Source organism: Microcaecilia unicolor, chromosome 10 (assembly GCF_901765095.1).
Source record: "Microcaecilia unicolor chromosome 10, aMicUni1.1, whole genome shotgun sequence".
Taxonomy (NCBI): domain Eukaryota; kingdom Metazoa; phylum Chordata; class Amphibia; order Gymnophiona; family Siphonopidae; genus Microcaecilia; species Microcaecilia unicolor.
Window position 1 is genome coordinate 179,600,861 of NC_044040.1, and position 15,012 is coordinate 179,615,872.

General features: G+C 42.7%; 1 protein-coding gene across 1 annotated transcript in view; it reads right to left on the reverse strand.

Moving 5' to 3' along the window:
• Positions 1–15,012, reverse strand: part of LOC115478741 (glutathione hydrolase-like YwrD proenzyme) — a 65,850-nt gene that overhangs the window by 37,550 nt on the left and 13,288 nt on the right. Inside the window, exon 6 of the mRNA XM_030216310.1 lies at positions 10,029–10,181. Coding sequence (XP_030072170.1) covers positions 10,029–10,181 — 153 coding nt within the window. The remainder of the gene's footprint in view (positions 1–10,028; positions 10,182–15,012) is intronic.

A 15,012-nucleotide genomic window follows, 5' to 3' on the forward strand; every position in this document is an offset into this window, starting at 1 on the left:
TGGTAATATTCATGTTAATTTTGATATTTATCCTTTAACTGTATTCAATTTGGGCAGCTCTACTGTTTGTATCCTGAGCTAAGGACTTTGGGGTCACTTCAAACATTTTAGTTCTGTACATATGCCAACTTTCACAATCCTAGGATTCAGTTCACTAAATAGAGCTTCTTCACCTCAAACTGGTTCGCCAGTGTATTCTCTCCTAGTATGTAAATTCCACCCTTTACAATGAAACATATTGGGTTTGAATCAAGTCCAAATGTTTGTCTCTTTCTCTGCTCAGAGTTTTTATGGGCTCAATGTGCGGTGGCAGCAAAGGGGTCCTTTTATCAAGCTGAGGGAAAAAGGGTCCTGTGATACCAATGGGGGCCATTTTTCCCGCACGCCAGGGCCCTTTTTACCGCAGCAGGTAAAAAGCCCCCAGACACACATGGCCATTGGCAGTAGTCCCACCCCAAGCACACGCCATTTCTGGAGGAAAAAGAAGCCCCCTCCTCCCGGAATGGCAGTGGTAATCGGGCATCACCACGCTCTGCCCGGTTACTGCCAGGTTAGTGCAGGAGCCTCAATGGGTGGCGGTAAGGGCTCCCTGTCGCTTGGGGTGGGGCTACCGCCAGTGGCCACGTTGGTCCGGCGGTAGTCCTGGAAGAGCGAAAGATAAGCCTGAGTTGGGCTTACTGCTGCTCTGTAAAAGGGCCCCTAAGAGAGCAAATGGAATGTTAGGTATTATTGGGAAAGGAATGGAAAACAAAAATGAGGACGTTATAATGCCTTTGTGTCACTCCATGGTGCGAACACACCTCGAATACTGTGTGCAATTCTGGTCAATGCATCTCAAAAAAGCTGTAGTGGAATTAGAAAAGATACAGAGATGGGTGACAAAAATGATAAAGGGAATGGGATGAATTCCCAATGAGGAAAGGCTAAAGTGGCTAAGGCTATTCAGCTTGAAGAAAAGACAGCTGAGGGGAAATATGACAGAGATCTATAAAATAATGAGTGGAGTGGAATGAGTAGACATGAATTGCTTGTTTACTCTTTCCAAAAATACTAGGACTAGAGGGCACGCAATAAAGCTACAAAGTAGTAAATTTAAAATAAATCAGAGAAAATATTTCTTCACTCGACATGTAATTAAACTCTGGAATTCGTTGCCAGAGAATGTGCTAAAAGCAGTTAGCTTAGCAGGGTTTTAAAAAGGTTTAGACAGCTTCCTAAAAGAAAAGTCCATAAGCCATTATTAAGATGGATTTGGGGAAAATCCACTGCTTATTTCTAGGATAAGCAGCACAAAATGTATTGCACTGTTTTGGGATCTTGCCAGGTACTTTTAACCTGGAATGGCCACTTTTGGAAACATAATGCTGGGCTTGATGGACCTTCGGTCTGTCCCAGTATGGGAACACTTATGTACTTATATACTTATGAGACAGACATGGGGAGGATGTTGCTTGCCCTGGGATTGGTAGCATGGAATGTTGCCATTATTTGGATTTCTGCCAGGTACTTGTAACCTGGCTTGGACACCGTTGGAAACAGGATACTGGGCTAGATGGACCATTGATCTGACCTAGTATGGCTATTCTTATGTTCTTATGTGTCTTACCAATTGAATATTGCATTCCCATTCAATTTATTTCACAAATGTCACAGCATTAACACTTGACACAGGTTGCAAGGGCAAGTTCAAGCATCAGCTTTCATTTGCAATGACATGGGAATCCTTTCCTTATGTTATATCTTTGCCGCACCTGATTTCAAATTCTACAGAGCCACATCTCATTTATTTATTTACATAACTTGTATCCCACCTTTCCTATGAAACTACCAAAGTAGAATACAACATTTGTATACAGAAATACAACAATAGCAAAACACACAAAAAATAAAACAATAAATGAATAAATAAATAAAACATCTTAAAGTTATAGTTGACTACAATATTATCTAAGAGCCATAAAAAAAATAAAACATATCCCTATCAACCAATGCAAAAATAACAGAAAAAATAGTTAACTTAATATTATAACCAACATCTGTCTTTTTGCTTAGCTATTTCAAGACAGGTGTGGCATCACAAGAATTCCATTTATATCCACTCAAAAAGCAGCTTCCATCTATAAGTAACCAGTGTTCTACTGAAGCTTGGCCTTCTGTTTCAAAACATTTATGCCAGATGCGCAGTGACTCAAGAGAAATTGATCTCTGTTCCTTTTACGTCTTCATTTTATAGCTAATTAGTTCAAGGGTCAGTCCTCACCATGTCTGCAATTCAATACAGCAAAAATAACATTATGAGTTCTTACTGATAAGATTATCTGGACTTTATTCACATATATATATGACTAACTTACTTGTTGGCGTATTTTCTCAAAAGGAAAGAAGGCTTATCAGATTACCTTATTTGAGTGCATGTGTGTTTGTGCTTGGAATCCTATCCATACCAAATTTTTAGGGCATGTTGGGGGGGGGGGGGGGGGACATCAGTTGGATTATTTTGGACCACAGCCTTGCCAGGTTCTGGGTGGAACTTTTTCTTTCAGTCTGGTGTGTGTTTCTGTAGGAGTCTATGTAATATGCATACAGAAGGCGTCTACTTTCCTTTTATAGAATACTAGATAAATGCATAAAGTTAGGTGTGAACACTTATGCCAGTCAAATGCACCTGATGCTGGTCACACAGGTGCACTTAACATCACCTAAAAATAAAAACCTCACCTTTATCTGGATACTTCTGGCTCTGCCTATTATACCCAGAAAACTGGATACTGGTGTTGGATATAACTCACCACAGCAGCTGAATATCAGGTAGAAAATGCTTGAATTCCATAGCATTGAACAGCTAAAGGCATGACTTGTTTACTATGATTTTCTATTTTCAAATGAAATTCCAAAAAAAAGCTTATAAAATAGGAGGCCTGAAAGGCTTTGCTTAACATGAGACTATCTCTACTTCAGGAAGCAGGTGAAAGCTTGGCTCTTCAACCAGGCCTTTAAAGGAAGAAGTAACTAACTTGCTAGTCACACACAGACAAGGAGTGATGCCAGCCGCACATACTGTAGCAGGACAGGTTTATCCAGTCCTACCTTAGCTGGCGTGGAAGGGCATTTTCGATATGATGTCTAAGTCAAAATGTCCAGAATACAAATGCCGAATAATGTGATTTTTGAAATAGCAAAACTTCTATCTTTTTTTTTTTTTAATGGCTACTTGCTAGATGTTTTTGTACTCTGTGTGTTTATCTTTTTGGTCCATTTTTGAAAAAAAAATGTCCAAGTGTAAAATACACAAAATCAACCCACTGGGATGTAGGTGGAGTCAGCATTCTTAGTAGACTGGCCACACAGACATCCCAGCAGAGCAGTGGGTCACCCTAGACAGAACTGCAGTGGACTTCACATAAAAAGTCCCAGGTACACCATTACCCCCTTATTTTGTAAGGGGAGCCCTTCAAAACCCACCAAAAACCTACTGCACCCAACTATACACCACTACAATAGCCCTTATATCTGCAGGTATCACCTATATGTGGATACAGTAGGTTTGGGGGGGCTGACATTTTCCACCACAGCACTTAGAATGGATTATGGGCCTGGATTCCCTTCTCCACAGTGAACTGCATCAACCAGAAGCCCTAGGACCTGCTTGCTGTTCTAATAGAACTGGCTATAACATTTGAATCTGTCATAGAGGCTGGTATGTACGGTTTCTTTCACATCTTCAGGGGATGGGAGAAGGTCAGTGACCACAGGGGGGTTATTCATTTATTCATCCAGTGGCCATCTGGTCATTTAGGGTGCTTTTTGTGGTGTGGAGGGGCATAATCGAAAGGGGCGTCCATCTTTCGTTTCGATAATACGGTTGGGGATGCCCAAATTGCGAAATGTAGGTCGTCCTTAGAGATGGTCGTCCCCGATTTTCGGCGATAATGGAAACCGAGGACACCCATCTCAGAAACGACCAAATCCAAGCCATTTGGTCGTGGAAGGAGCCAGCATTCGTAGTGCACTGGTCCCCCTGACATGCCAAGACACCAACCGGGCACCCTAGGGGGCACTGCAGTGGACTTCAGAAATTGCTCCCAGGTGCATAGCTCCCTTACCTTGTGTGCTGAGTCCCCCAAACCCCCCCAAAACCCACTCCCCACAACTGTACACCACTACCATAGCCCTAAGGGGTGAAGGGGGGCACCTACATGTGGGTACAGTGGATTTTGAAGGGCTCACATTTACCACAAGTGTAACAGGTGGGGGGGGGGTGGATGGGCCTGGGTCCGCCTGCCTGAAGTGCACTGCACCCACTAAAACTGCTCCAGGGACCTGTATACTGCTCTCAGGGAGCTGGGTATGATATTTGAGGCTGGCATAGAGGCTGGAAAAAATATATTTTTTTAAAAAAATTTTGAGGGTGGGAGGGGGTTAGTGACCACTGGAGGAGTAAGGGAAGGTCATCCCCGATTCCCTCCGGTGGTCATCTGGTCATTTAGGAAACATTTTTGTGGCTTGGTCATAAGAAAAAAAGGACCAGGTAAAGTCGTCCAAGTGTTTGTCAGGGACACCTTTCTTTTTTCCATTATCGGTCGAGGACGCTCATGTGTTAGGCACGCCCCAGTCCCGCCTTCGCTACACCTCCGACACGCCCCCGTGAACGTTGGTCGTGCCCGCAACAGAAAGCAGTTGAGGACGCCCAAAATCTGCTTACGATTATGCTGATTTGGGCGACCCTGTGAGAAGTACTCCCATCTTGTAATTTGTGTCGAAAGATGGGCATCCTTCTCTTTCGAAAACAAGCCTGCAAGTTGTTATTAAAACAGTTGTAGCTCAAAACATCTTAGTTTTAGTTGTGGACATTTTGGTTTTGTTCCATTATGGCAGAAAATCGGCCAAGTGTTAGGAATGACCTATTCCCCCCCCCCCCCCCCCCCCCCCACCAACATGCCTCCTTGTGATTTGGATGCACTGCAGACGAACTGCATAGGTAAACATCTGCAGCACAGGTTTCTACAATAACGATCTGAATGTTTTTGCAAGCAAAATGTCCAAATGCTGATTTAAATAAGTCCTCTTATTTTCTTACTCCTGTTACTCTATATCTTATCCTATATAATAATTCTCACCTCCAATGTTCTGACTTGCCTGGGACTGTGGCTCATTCCAAGTTGGTCTGCTAGGCTCCGTAGATCAGGCTGACATCACCGTAGCCATTATGATGTCAACTTCAGAACCCGGGGGGGGGGGGAAACATGCCTCACAGCTGATCCATGTCCAGAGGAGGGTCGCTGGACATGGGTGGCTGGAGGGGGGGCAGGAGAGACAGGAGGGTCGCTGGGCATGGGTGGCTAGAGGGGGGCAGGTGAGAGAGGACAGTCGATGGACAAGGGTGGTTGCAGGGGGGACAGGGGGTCGCTGGACATGGGTGGCTGGAGGGGGGGCAGGGGAGAGAGGAGGGTCGCTGGACATGGGTGGCTGCAGGGGGAGAGGAGGGTTGCTGAAGATGTGTGGCTGCAGGGGAGCCGAGGAAAACCTTGCTAGCGCCCATTTCATTTGTGTCAGAAACTGGCCTTTTTTACTAGTCTATCTATATGTTCCATCATTGCTGACACCCTATGCTGTCTATTAAAATGTTTATTACATATTATGTTGACATTGTAAGTAGTATACTATAACTACACCTTGAATTGGTCTAACAATAAGTTAATCCTCAGGACTTCAAACATATATGTGCTGATGATCAAAACCTGGTGCTATTCAGGATATCACTCTCAAAATACCGCCATTCCACCGCTGTAGCAGCGCAGATAGCAGTGCGGTCATGATCAGAGTTAATATACGCAGATATGAGCAGTGTTGTAGTAGCGCTAACCCCCTCTAAACAGCATGATAAAATATGCTAAGCAGCCAGGATGCACGCACACTAATCTGATGCGCTAAAAAGAAGCCAGGAGCAATGCTCACGAGCATAGGTGTGCCGCACGTCCATTTTGGGTCTGAGACCTTACCGCCAGCCATAGACCTAGCGGTAAAGAATTTAGGCAGTAATGACCTACATGTGTCAGATGCCACTTGGCACGCGTTTTCTACGCGCCAGAAAATTAAACATATTTTTCAGACATGCGTATCGGTCGCACACCAAAAATGAAATTACCGCAAGAGCCACGCGGTAGTCGGGCGGTAACTCCATTTTGGCGCACGTTGGGCGTGAGTAGGCGCCTACACGGCTTAGTAAAAGGGGCCCTAAGTGACTACATTTTTTTGCTGTGCACGTTTTTTTCAATTGCTGATTATTTGTTCCGGTGGTTAGTTTTCAAGGGATATGTTATTAACTTAGTACTTCACCTACTAATTTAAAAATATTCCTCTGATTTTTTTGGCTGCAGTGTTATTTTCTCCATTAGGGAGTTGTTTTACACTGCACTTGGTTTCAGAGGTTTAAATTGAAACCTATGATGTGAGTCTGTTAAAGGGAAGGCCATCTCTGTAGGCGCCCTAGACTCTTCAGGTTTCCTTTATTATTTAAATTCACTATGGGGCTCATTTTCAAAAGAGAAAAACATCCAAAAAGTGACATAAGTCACAAAAACGTCCAAATCAGTATTTTCGAAACCTCTTTTTAGACATTTTTCTCTGAAGTCCGACAGAAGGACGTCTAAATCTCAAGGGGGCATGCCAGGGGCGTGTTCAAGGCGGGACTTGGGCGTTCCTAAGACTTAGATGTTTTTCAGCCATAATGGAACAAAACAAAAACGTCCAGGACTAAAACTTAGATGTTTTGAGCTAGACCTGTTTTTATTACGAATAAGGCAAAAAAAGGTGCCCCAAATGACCAGATGACCACTGGAGGGAATCAGGGATGACCTCCCCTTATTATTATTAGCATTTGTATAGCGCTACCAGACGCACGCAGCGCTGAACAACTGACAGAGACAGTCACTGCTCAATAGAGCTTACAATCTAAAAATACAGACAGACAAGACAATTAAGGGCGAGGGAAGCACTGGGTGAGAAGGAACAAGGGGAGGGCAATTGAGTAGTGGCTAGTTGCCAAAAGCAGTGGTGAAAAGGTGGGTTTTCAGCATAGATTTGAAAACAGGTAGAGATGGAGCTAGATGTACAGGCTCAGGAAGTCTATTTCAGGCATAAGGTGCCACGAGGGGAAAAGGAACGAAGTCTGGAGTTAGCAGTGGAGGAGAAGGGGGACGACAAGAGAGATTTGTCCAGTGAGCGGAGTTCACGGGGAGGAATATAGGGAGAGATGAGAGTGGAGAGGTAATGGGGGGGCTGCAGAATGGATGCATTTACTCCCCCAGTGGTCACTAACCCCCTCCTATCCCCCCAAAAATGTGATTAAAAATATTACCTACCAGTCTCTGCCAGCCTCAGATGTAATATTCGGATCCATTAGAGCAGCATGCAGGTCCCTGGAGTAGTCTAGTGGTGGGTGCAGTGCACTGTAGGCAGGTGAACCCAGGCCTCCCCCTACCTTTTACACTTGTGATGGAAACTGTGAACCCTCCAAAACTCACCAGAAAACCAGTGTACCTACATATAGGAGCCCCCTTCACCCATAAGGGCTATTGTAATGATATACAGTTAGGCGTAGTGGGTTTTGGATGGGTTTAGGGGGTTCAGAAGACAAGATAAGGGAGCAATGGTGAGATGCGTACCTGGGAGCATTTATATGAAGTCCACTACAGGGCCCCCTAGGGTACACCATTGCTCTCCTGGGATGTCTGTGTGGCCAGTCTACTAAGAATGCTGGCTCCTCCTACATCCGAATGGCTTGATTTTGTGCATTTTTCATTTGGATGTTTTTTGGGGGGGGGTTTCAAAAATAGACCAAAAAGAAAAATGCACAGAGCACAAACACATCTAGCAAATACCATTTTGGGGGGAAAAAAAGAGACATTTTTCTGTTTTGAAAATGGCTATATTCCCCACTTGAATTTTGGATGCTTTTAGGAAAACGTCCAAAGTTAGATTTAGATGTCATATCGAAAATGCCCCTCTATATACATTTGGGCACCGATCCAAGATGAGTACCCAAATAAATAGACTAAATGAGCCAATTAGTGTCAATAATTTGCCACCAATATGAATTTGCTGAGCGCTATTCTATAACAATGAATATAAGAACATAAGTGTTGCCATACTGGGACAGAGCGAAGGTCCATCAAGCCCAGCATCCTGTTTCCAACAGTGGCCAATCCAGGTCACAAGTACCTGGCAACATCCCAGAACATTAAAACAGACTTTATGCTGCTTATCCTAGGAATAAGTATTGGATTTTCCCAATTTCATCTTAATAACAATACTGAGCCAGCTATTTGTGGATCTTGCTACAGTACCTGTAAACCCACTTTTGCTGCAATGGCAAGTGAAAAAAAAAAGTTGTTCTTGCTGCTGAGTAGAAATTTGAAGCACTAAAAAGAATAGACAAGGGCAGGTCCAAGCAAAAAAAATATTTGGGGAGTTCCCAAATTTCATTTGTATTTGCCAACATCATTATACTTAATGGTGATAAGTGCCTTAGCCCAAACGTCAGCTCTACCACATTTAAGTGGATAAATAATTTATTCCTTTATAAAGTGGCATTATGTTTCTTAGGTATGATTGCTTTAATTTCTGCCAGGAAGTCATATTACACTGTTGGGATCTGAATCCTTTATTCAACCAGAGAGACTCTTTTCAATTTATTGGGAGATGGCTATTTTATTCTTAAAACGGACAGGCAGAAATCCAGTTTATGTGTCGTCATGTCTTTAATTATTACAAAATTCTTGATACATGAATGAGTTTAAAATCTTGTAAAGAAGACTTCTGAGGAAGAAGATGGACTTGCACTGCTATAAGGACAATTTTCAAGGCCTCTGACCTGGTTAAAGGCTATTTAACTGGGTAAAACGGGAATGCTGAAAACTATCCTCTTCTCCTCTCTCCCCTACCAGCAAAAATAAGTATGCGTGGGTTCACGAGTACTTTTAACTGCACTGATAAGGAGTATTCTCGGAAACATGATTAGATTGGAGGAGTAAAGTACGTAAGTAGATTGGCGTTTTTGAAATCTCTCTATGCAGTTTTGGCCCCATTCTTCTGCTCACAGGAAAAGACGGTGTAGAGTCCACAGTTCCTTTTACTCCTCAAAGAATAAGTACATAAGTAATGCCACACTGGGAAAAGACCAAGGGTCCATCGAGCCCAGCATCCTGTCCACGACAGCGGCCAATCCAGGCCAAGGGCACCTGGCAAGCTTCCCAAACGTACAAACATTCTATACATGTTATTCCTGGAATTGTGGATTTTTTCCCAAGTCCATTTAGTAGTGGTTTATGGACTTGTTTTTTAGGAAACCGTCTAACCCCTTTTTAAACTCTGCTAAGCTAACCGCCTTCACCACATTCTCTGGCAACGAATTCCAGAGTTTAATTATGCGTTGGGTGAAGAAAAAGTTTCTCCGATTTGTTTTAAATTTACTACACTGTAGTTTCATCGCATGCCCCCTAGTCCTAGTATTTTTGGAAAGCGTGAACAGACGCTTCGCATCCACCTGTTCCACTCCACTCATTATTTTATACACCTCTATCACGTCTCCCCTCTGTCGTCTCTTCTCCAAGCTGAAAAGCCCTAGCCTCCTTATTCTTTGGTGGAAGACCGCAAGATTCATATAAGAAGCGAAATGAGCAGAGAATAAGCGAGCTACGATATAAGCTAAGTAATCTATAAGATTTGTTAAGATTGCATGCTCACTTTTGCAACTACTGGGCCGATGATGAAGAAGTCCAGCCCCTGAAGCTATAATTGAGCTGGGGGCTTCTCAAGGCCTTTTCCTCTTAAAACACGTCTAGCGCCTAAGTAAAAATTGTTTCAACTTGACAGAAATATACTTAACAAGAGAGTTTCCTTACTTTTCTAGTTATAATGAAGTAATACTAACAGCAGTTAAGATTTTCATTTAACCCAAATACTCTTCCATTAACAGAGGAATAATAGAAATGTTTAAGAATAGGATATAGAATCCTGAATGATTTTACCTTGTAAGTCGTGAAGATGGGCTTTACTTTCTCGGTGGTATGGCTTTTCAGGTCATCTAATGTCAACGTTCCACCATTCTTCTGCACTGTTTCTACAATAGCTTTTCCAATTCGACCTTCATAAAATCCTTTCTTACCAAATTTTGCGAGTTCCTGGAACAGTGATATTTATTATTTGGATTATCCTAATAATATAGGTATGCATGGCACACAGTATTTGGCATAGAGATTGACTCACAAATCTCAAGATGGAAGTAGCAGTAAAAAAAAGTCTTAATTGAGGCTCCAAAGTGAGACCCGACATGGGTCTGTGTTTCGGAGGACAAGCCGCCTGCTTCAGGGGTCACAGAACTCGGTTAAGTCACTGCTCTGTGTAGGGTACCTTATGTATCATGCATGTGTATGTGTACACAGTAAATGCAGTAGAGTAAGAGAGCTGTAAGATCCAATGAAATGTCGATACTGTGTTGGATCTTGCAGCTCTCTTACACTACTGCATTTGCTGTGTACACATACATATGCATGATACTTAAGTTACCCTACACAGAGCAGTGACTTAACCAAGTTCTGCAACCCCTGAAGCAGGCGGCCTGTCCACCGAAACACGTATCAGGTCTCACTTTGGTGCCTCAATACTTTTTTTACTGCTACTCCCATCTTGAGAGTTGTGAGTCATCTTCTACTCCATGTTGCATTTTGTTTCCTCATAGATGTTTTTTCCTGTTTCTCTTGTTGGCACAATATTTGTAAGCATGACTCCCTTCTCACCACCCCATAAGGGCTAAGGCAGCTATTTTGACTGAAGGAGTTACTAGGGCAGAAGCACCTTGGGATCATTCTTGCCCCCCAGTTACCCTGCAGAACCTTGCAATACTACTACTACTACTACTTAACATTTCTAGAGCGCTACTAGGGTTACGCAGCGCTGTACAGTTTAACAAAGAAGGACAGTCCCTGCTCAAAGGAGCTTACAATCTAAAGGACGGAATGTCAAGTTGGGCAGTCTAGATTTCCTGAATATGGTATGGTATGGTATAGAAGCACCTTGGGATCATTCTTGCCCCCCAGTTACCCTGCAAAACCTTGCAATAGCTGTTGGCAAGGGTTCCAGGATGGGCAGGTAAGGACTTTTGACAAGGGATTGGGGTGGGGGGTGGATTCTGGAATGGGGAATATTTTTTATTTGCTACTGTTGTGGCCTTTCAAAGATAGTAAGCCCAACTTGTAGCCTGCAGTCCATTATTCCTATGGACTGCATGGCATTTAGTACACGCTAAACATTAGCAAGCGCTAAATCCATTAGCGTGACTTAGTAAAAAGGACCCCTAAGTGTTCCACAATATTTCCAGCTGTAGCCCCGTAAAAAAATATGTGCCACAGGATTGACTCATCACGGTACTGAGGTACTACAGGTTAGTGAATCCCGTGATAAATTATTGTACAGTAGAATAGCACAACTACTATTTTACCACAGCTCAGTAAGGGGTCCTTTTACAATATGGTGGTAGAGCTACCACCGCTTTGCAGCACACCAAATTGGGACGACTGCAGGAGCCTGGCAGTAGTTTCCATCCCCGGCGCGTTTCTGACCGAAAACAACCTTTTACCTGCAGCAGTAAAAGGGGGCCTTGGCACATGGCAAATCCAAACACCAATGCTACCACAGGCCCCCTTTTACCACAACTTGATAAAAGGGGCCCTAAATAGAGCCCTTAAGAGTGGAGGCGTGGCCTCATGGTTAGAGCATCAGTCTTGACATCCAGAGTTGGCCGGTTCAAATCCCACTGCTGCTCCTTGTGATCTTGGCCAAGTCACTTAACCCTCCATTGTCTCAGGTACAAACTTAGATTGTGAGCCCTCCAGGGACAGAGAAATACCCAGTGTACCTGAATGTAATTCACCCTGAGCTACTACTGAAAAAGGTGTGAGCAAAATCCAAATAAATAACAGTAGTAAATAATGTGTCATTTTATATTTGTTCAACAATAAGGTTTAACTGGCTATTGTACTTGCTCAGGATGCTGCAAATGATGGTGAGGTTTTTCATGTCTTAACATTTCCTTTCATTGTCCATTCATTAGTCTTCTAGCATCTCAAAGTGAATTAGCTAGGAAATGGAATTGGTTTCTGTACTCTGTACAAACACAATAAATTGAATCTCGGTTTCTGCAAACCCACTATGCCTTCATTAGTGTTTTAACAAGAGCACTTCTCCTTTCATTTAAATGCATCTTTCTCACTGGAACAGCTATAGACACAGCGTGTAACGTTGATCTAAGTATTTTTATATATATGTAGTGACAAAACACATCCTAAGTTGTACAAATTCTTTACTGAATAGTTAACATTTTCAGACTCTTTCAGAATACAGCAGTTATGCAGAAGAAAAAGCAGGCAAAACTTCGCTCAAAGCTACAAATCTGGCAGACCACAGCAGCCAGGCTTATATCGAGAATCAAAAGATCACACAGTGCTTCCGCCGCTCTCATTTCTCTTCATTGGTTGCCACTCCAGGCCCGTTGTTTGTTTAAACTGGCCTGTATTATATTTCAAATGCTTGATGGTTCTGTTCCTGCTTATATTCTTAATTTATTTTTCATTTCCTACCATCAATATCAATGCCTTTATATCGCTCCATGGTGCGTCCGCACCTTCAGTATTGTGTTCAGTTCAGGTCACCGTATCTCAAAAAAGATACAGTGGAATTAGAAAAGATTCAAAGCGGAGCGACCAAAATGATAAAGGGGATGGAACTCCTCTCGTATGAGGAAAGGCTAAAGAGGTTAGGTTTCTTCAGCTTGGAAAAGAGGCGGACGAGGGGAGATATGATCGAGGTCTACAAAATCCTGAGTGGTATAGAACGAGTAGAAGTAAATCAATAGTTAAGCTCTGAAAGTGTTTGCCAGAGGATGTGGTAACAGCGGTTAGCGTAACTGGGTTTAAAAAAGGTCTGGACAAGTTTCTTATTGAGGCAGACATGGGAAGCAACTACTTGCACTGGGATTTGTAGTATGGAGTGCTGCCACGATTTGGAATTCTGCCAAGTACTTGTGACCTGGCCTGGCCACTGTTTGGAAAACAGGATACTGGGCTAGATGGACCATTGGTCTGACCCAGTATGGCTACTCTTATGTTCCTAATAGTATTAACAGAGCAGAGATCCTTTTTGTTTGTTTCTACCTTATTTTTCAGGAGTTAGGTATAAACGTTATCTTGAGGACACTTTCACTTACCAAGCCCCTCATTTTTCGTTATCTCTTCCATCTGTTTGGCGTTCTTCTATTGCTTACTCTTCTCTCCGTAAAATTTGAAAACTTCTTTAAGACATTTTTTTTGGTTAATTTTTCTTCCAGCTTTTTAGTTATTTTATTTTTCTGATTTGTTTCCCGCTCTGAACCACTTTTGTGAGAGTTAGTGGGATACAAGAGCCACATTACATTAACGATAAATATAGTTAGCAGCAACAGCAGTTTTAGAGTCTGAGCAGATAAAGGATGAGGCAGGGCAGTCACTAGACAAAACAGCACCAAGGGCAACCTGGTTTCAGCATTCCCCCACCCCGCTTCCCTCTCAGAATCAGGGTGAGTCCCTTGTGGCAGGATGGTGGTTGTAATGAGGGTGACCCTTTCTTGCTCTTACTATTTGAAGTACAACGTAGTACGATTGACGTGTTACTCCAATTTAAAGGTAATAAATATAAATGAAACAAAACATAACAAGGAAAATATGATGACACCTTTTTATTGGACTAACTTAATACATTGTTTTACTAGCTTTTGAAGGCCAGAACCTTCTTTCTCAGGTCCTGACCTAAGTAAGATTCTGGCCTTCAAAACCTAGTCAAAATGTAATTAATCCAATAAAAAAGGAATCATCATTTTCCTTTGTTTTCAATTTATATTTATTACTGTTTGAAGTAAAGGAATTGAGGGGCCATTTTACTAAGCCGCGGAAGCGTCTACGCGTGCCCAACGAACACCAAAATGGAGTTACCGCCCGACTACCACGTGGCTCTTGGGGTAATTTCATTTTTGATGCATGTAATGGACATGAGTTAAGTGGCATTTGACGCGCATAGGTCATTACTGCCCAGATTCTTTACTGCTAGGTCAATGGCTGGCGGTAAGGTCTCAGAGCAATTGCGCGGCAATTTTGATTTTGCTGCATGTCCATTTTCGGCAAAAAAACAAAAAAGGCCTTTTTTTACAGGAGCGCTAAAAAATGGAGAGGTGCACGTCCGAAACCCACGCCTACACTACTGCAAGTCATTTTTCAGCGCGCCTTTGTAAAAGGACCCCTGAAGAAAGTATTTTAATGCTAGCCTTCACATTGGCCCCGTTGTGTGTAATGATAAATGTACAGAACACAAACTACTGTGTCTCTGCAGAACCTTAAGTAGTGGTTTTTCATTGCCACAGTGTAAATAAGAAATCCTGGACACTAGGCCCCTGTCTAGCAGTGTTAGGCTCCTGTTTAATTTACAGTTCAGTCAATATATTCCTCAGTTAACCTTTTGATGGTTTCTCTTCTACAGGGTTTTAAACCTTTTCCTGTTTATTTTCTTTCTGTATGCACTAAAAATGTTATGCTAATTCATGCTAATTTTTTTAAACTAAGGTTTAATCCTCCAGGGTTGGCCATGGTTGTAAAGATTTTTGTCCTCTATGGAGTTGGGTGGCAAAAGACTACGTAGGGGGCAGGGACCATCTCACCTCACAGCTCATGGTTCAGACTCTCCATTTGATCTTGGTCAAAAAGGGCAAGAAGTATTCCATGTTAATTCAGGCTATTTTTTTTGTGCAGATGGTTAAATCTTCCTTATATTAGCAAGTTCCTAAGGTTTACATAGCAGGGTATCAACCCCTCACAAGCGGTTCAGGTTCTCATTCTCAACCAAAAGACAAGGCAGGGACCACTCTCAACTTAGAACTCCAAACTAGAGAGCTGCACAGGTACAGGGATAGTGGGAATCCTGCGGGGATCC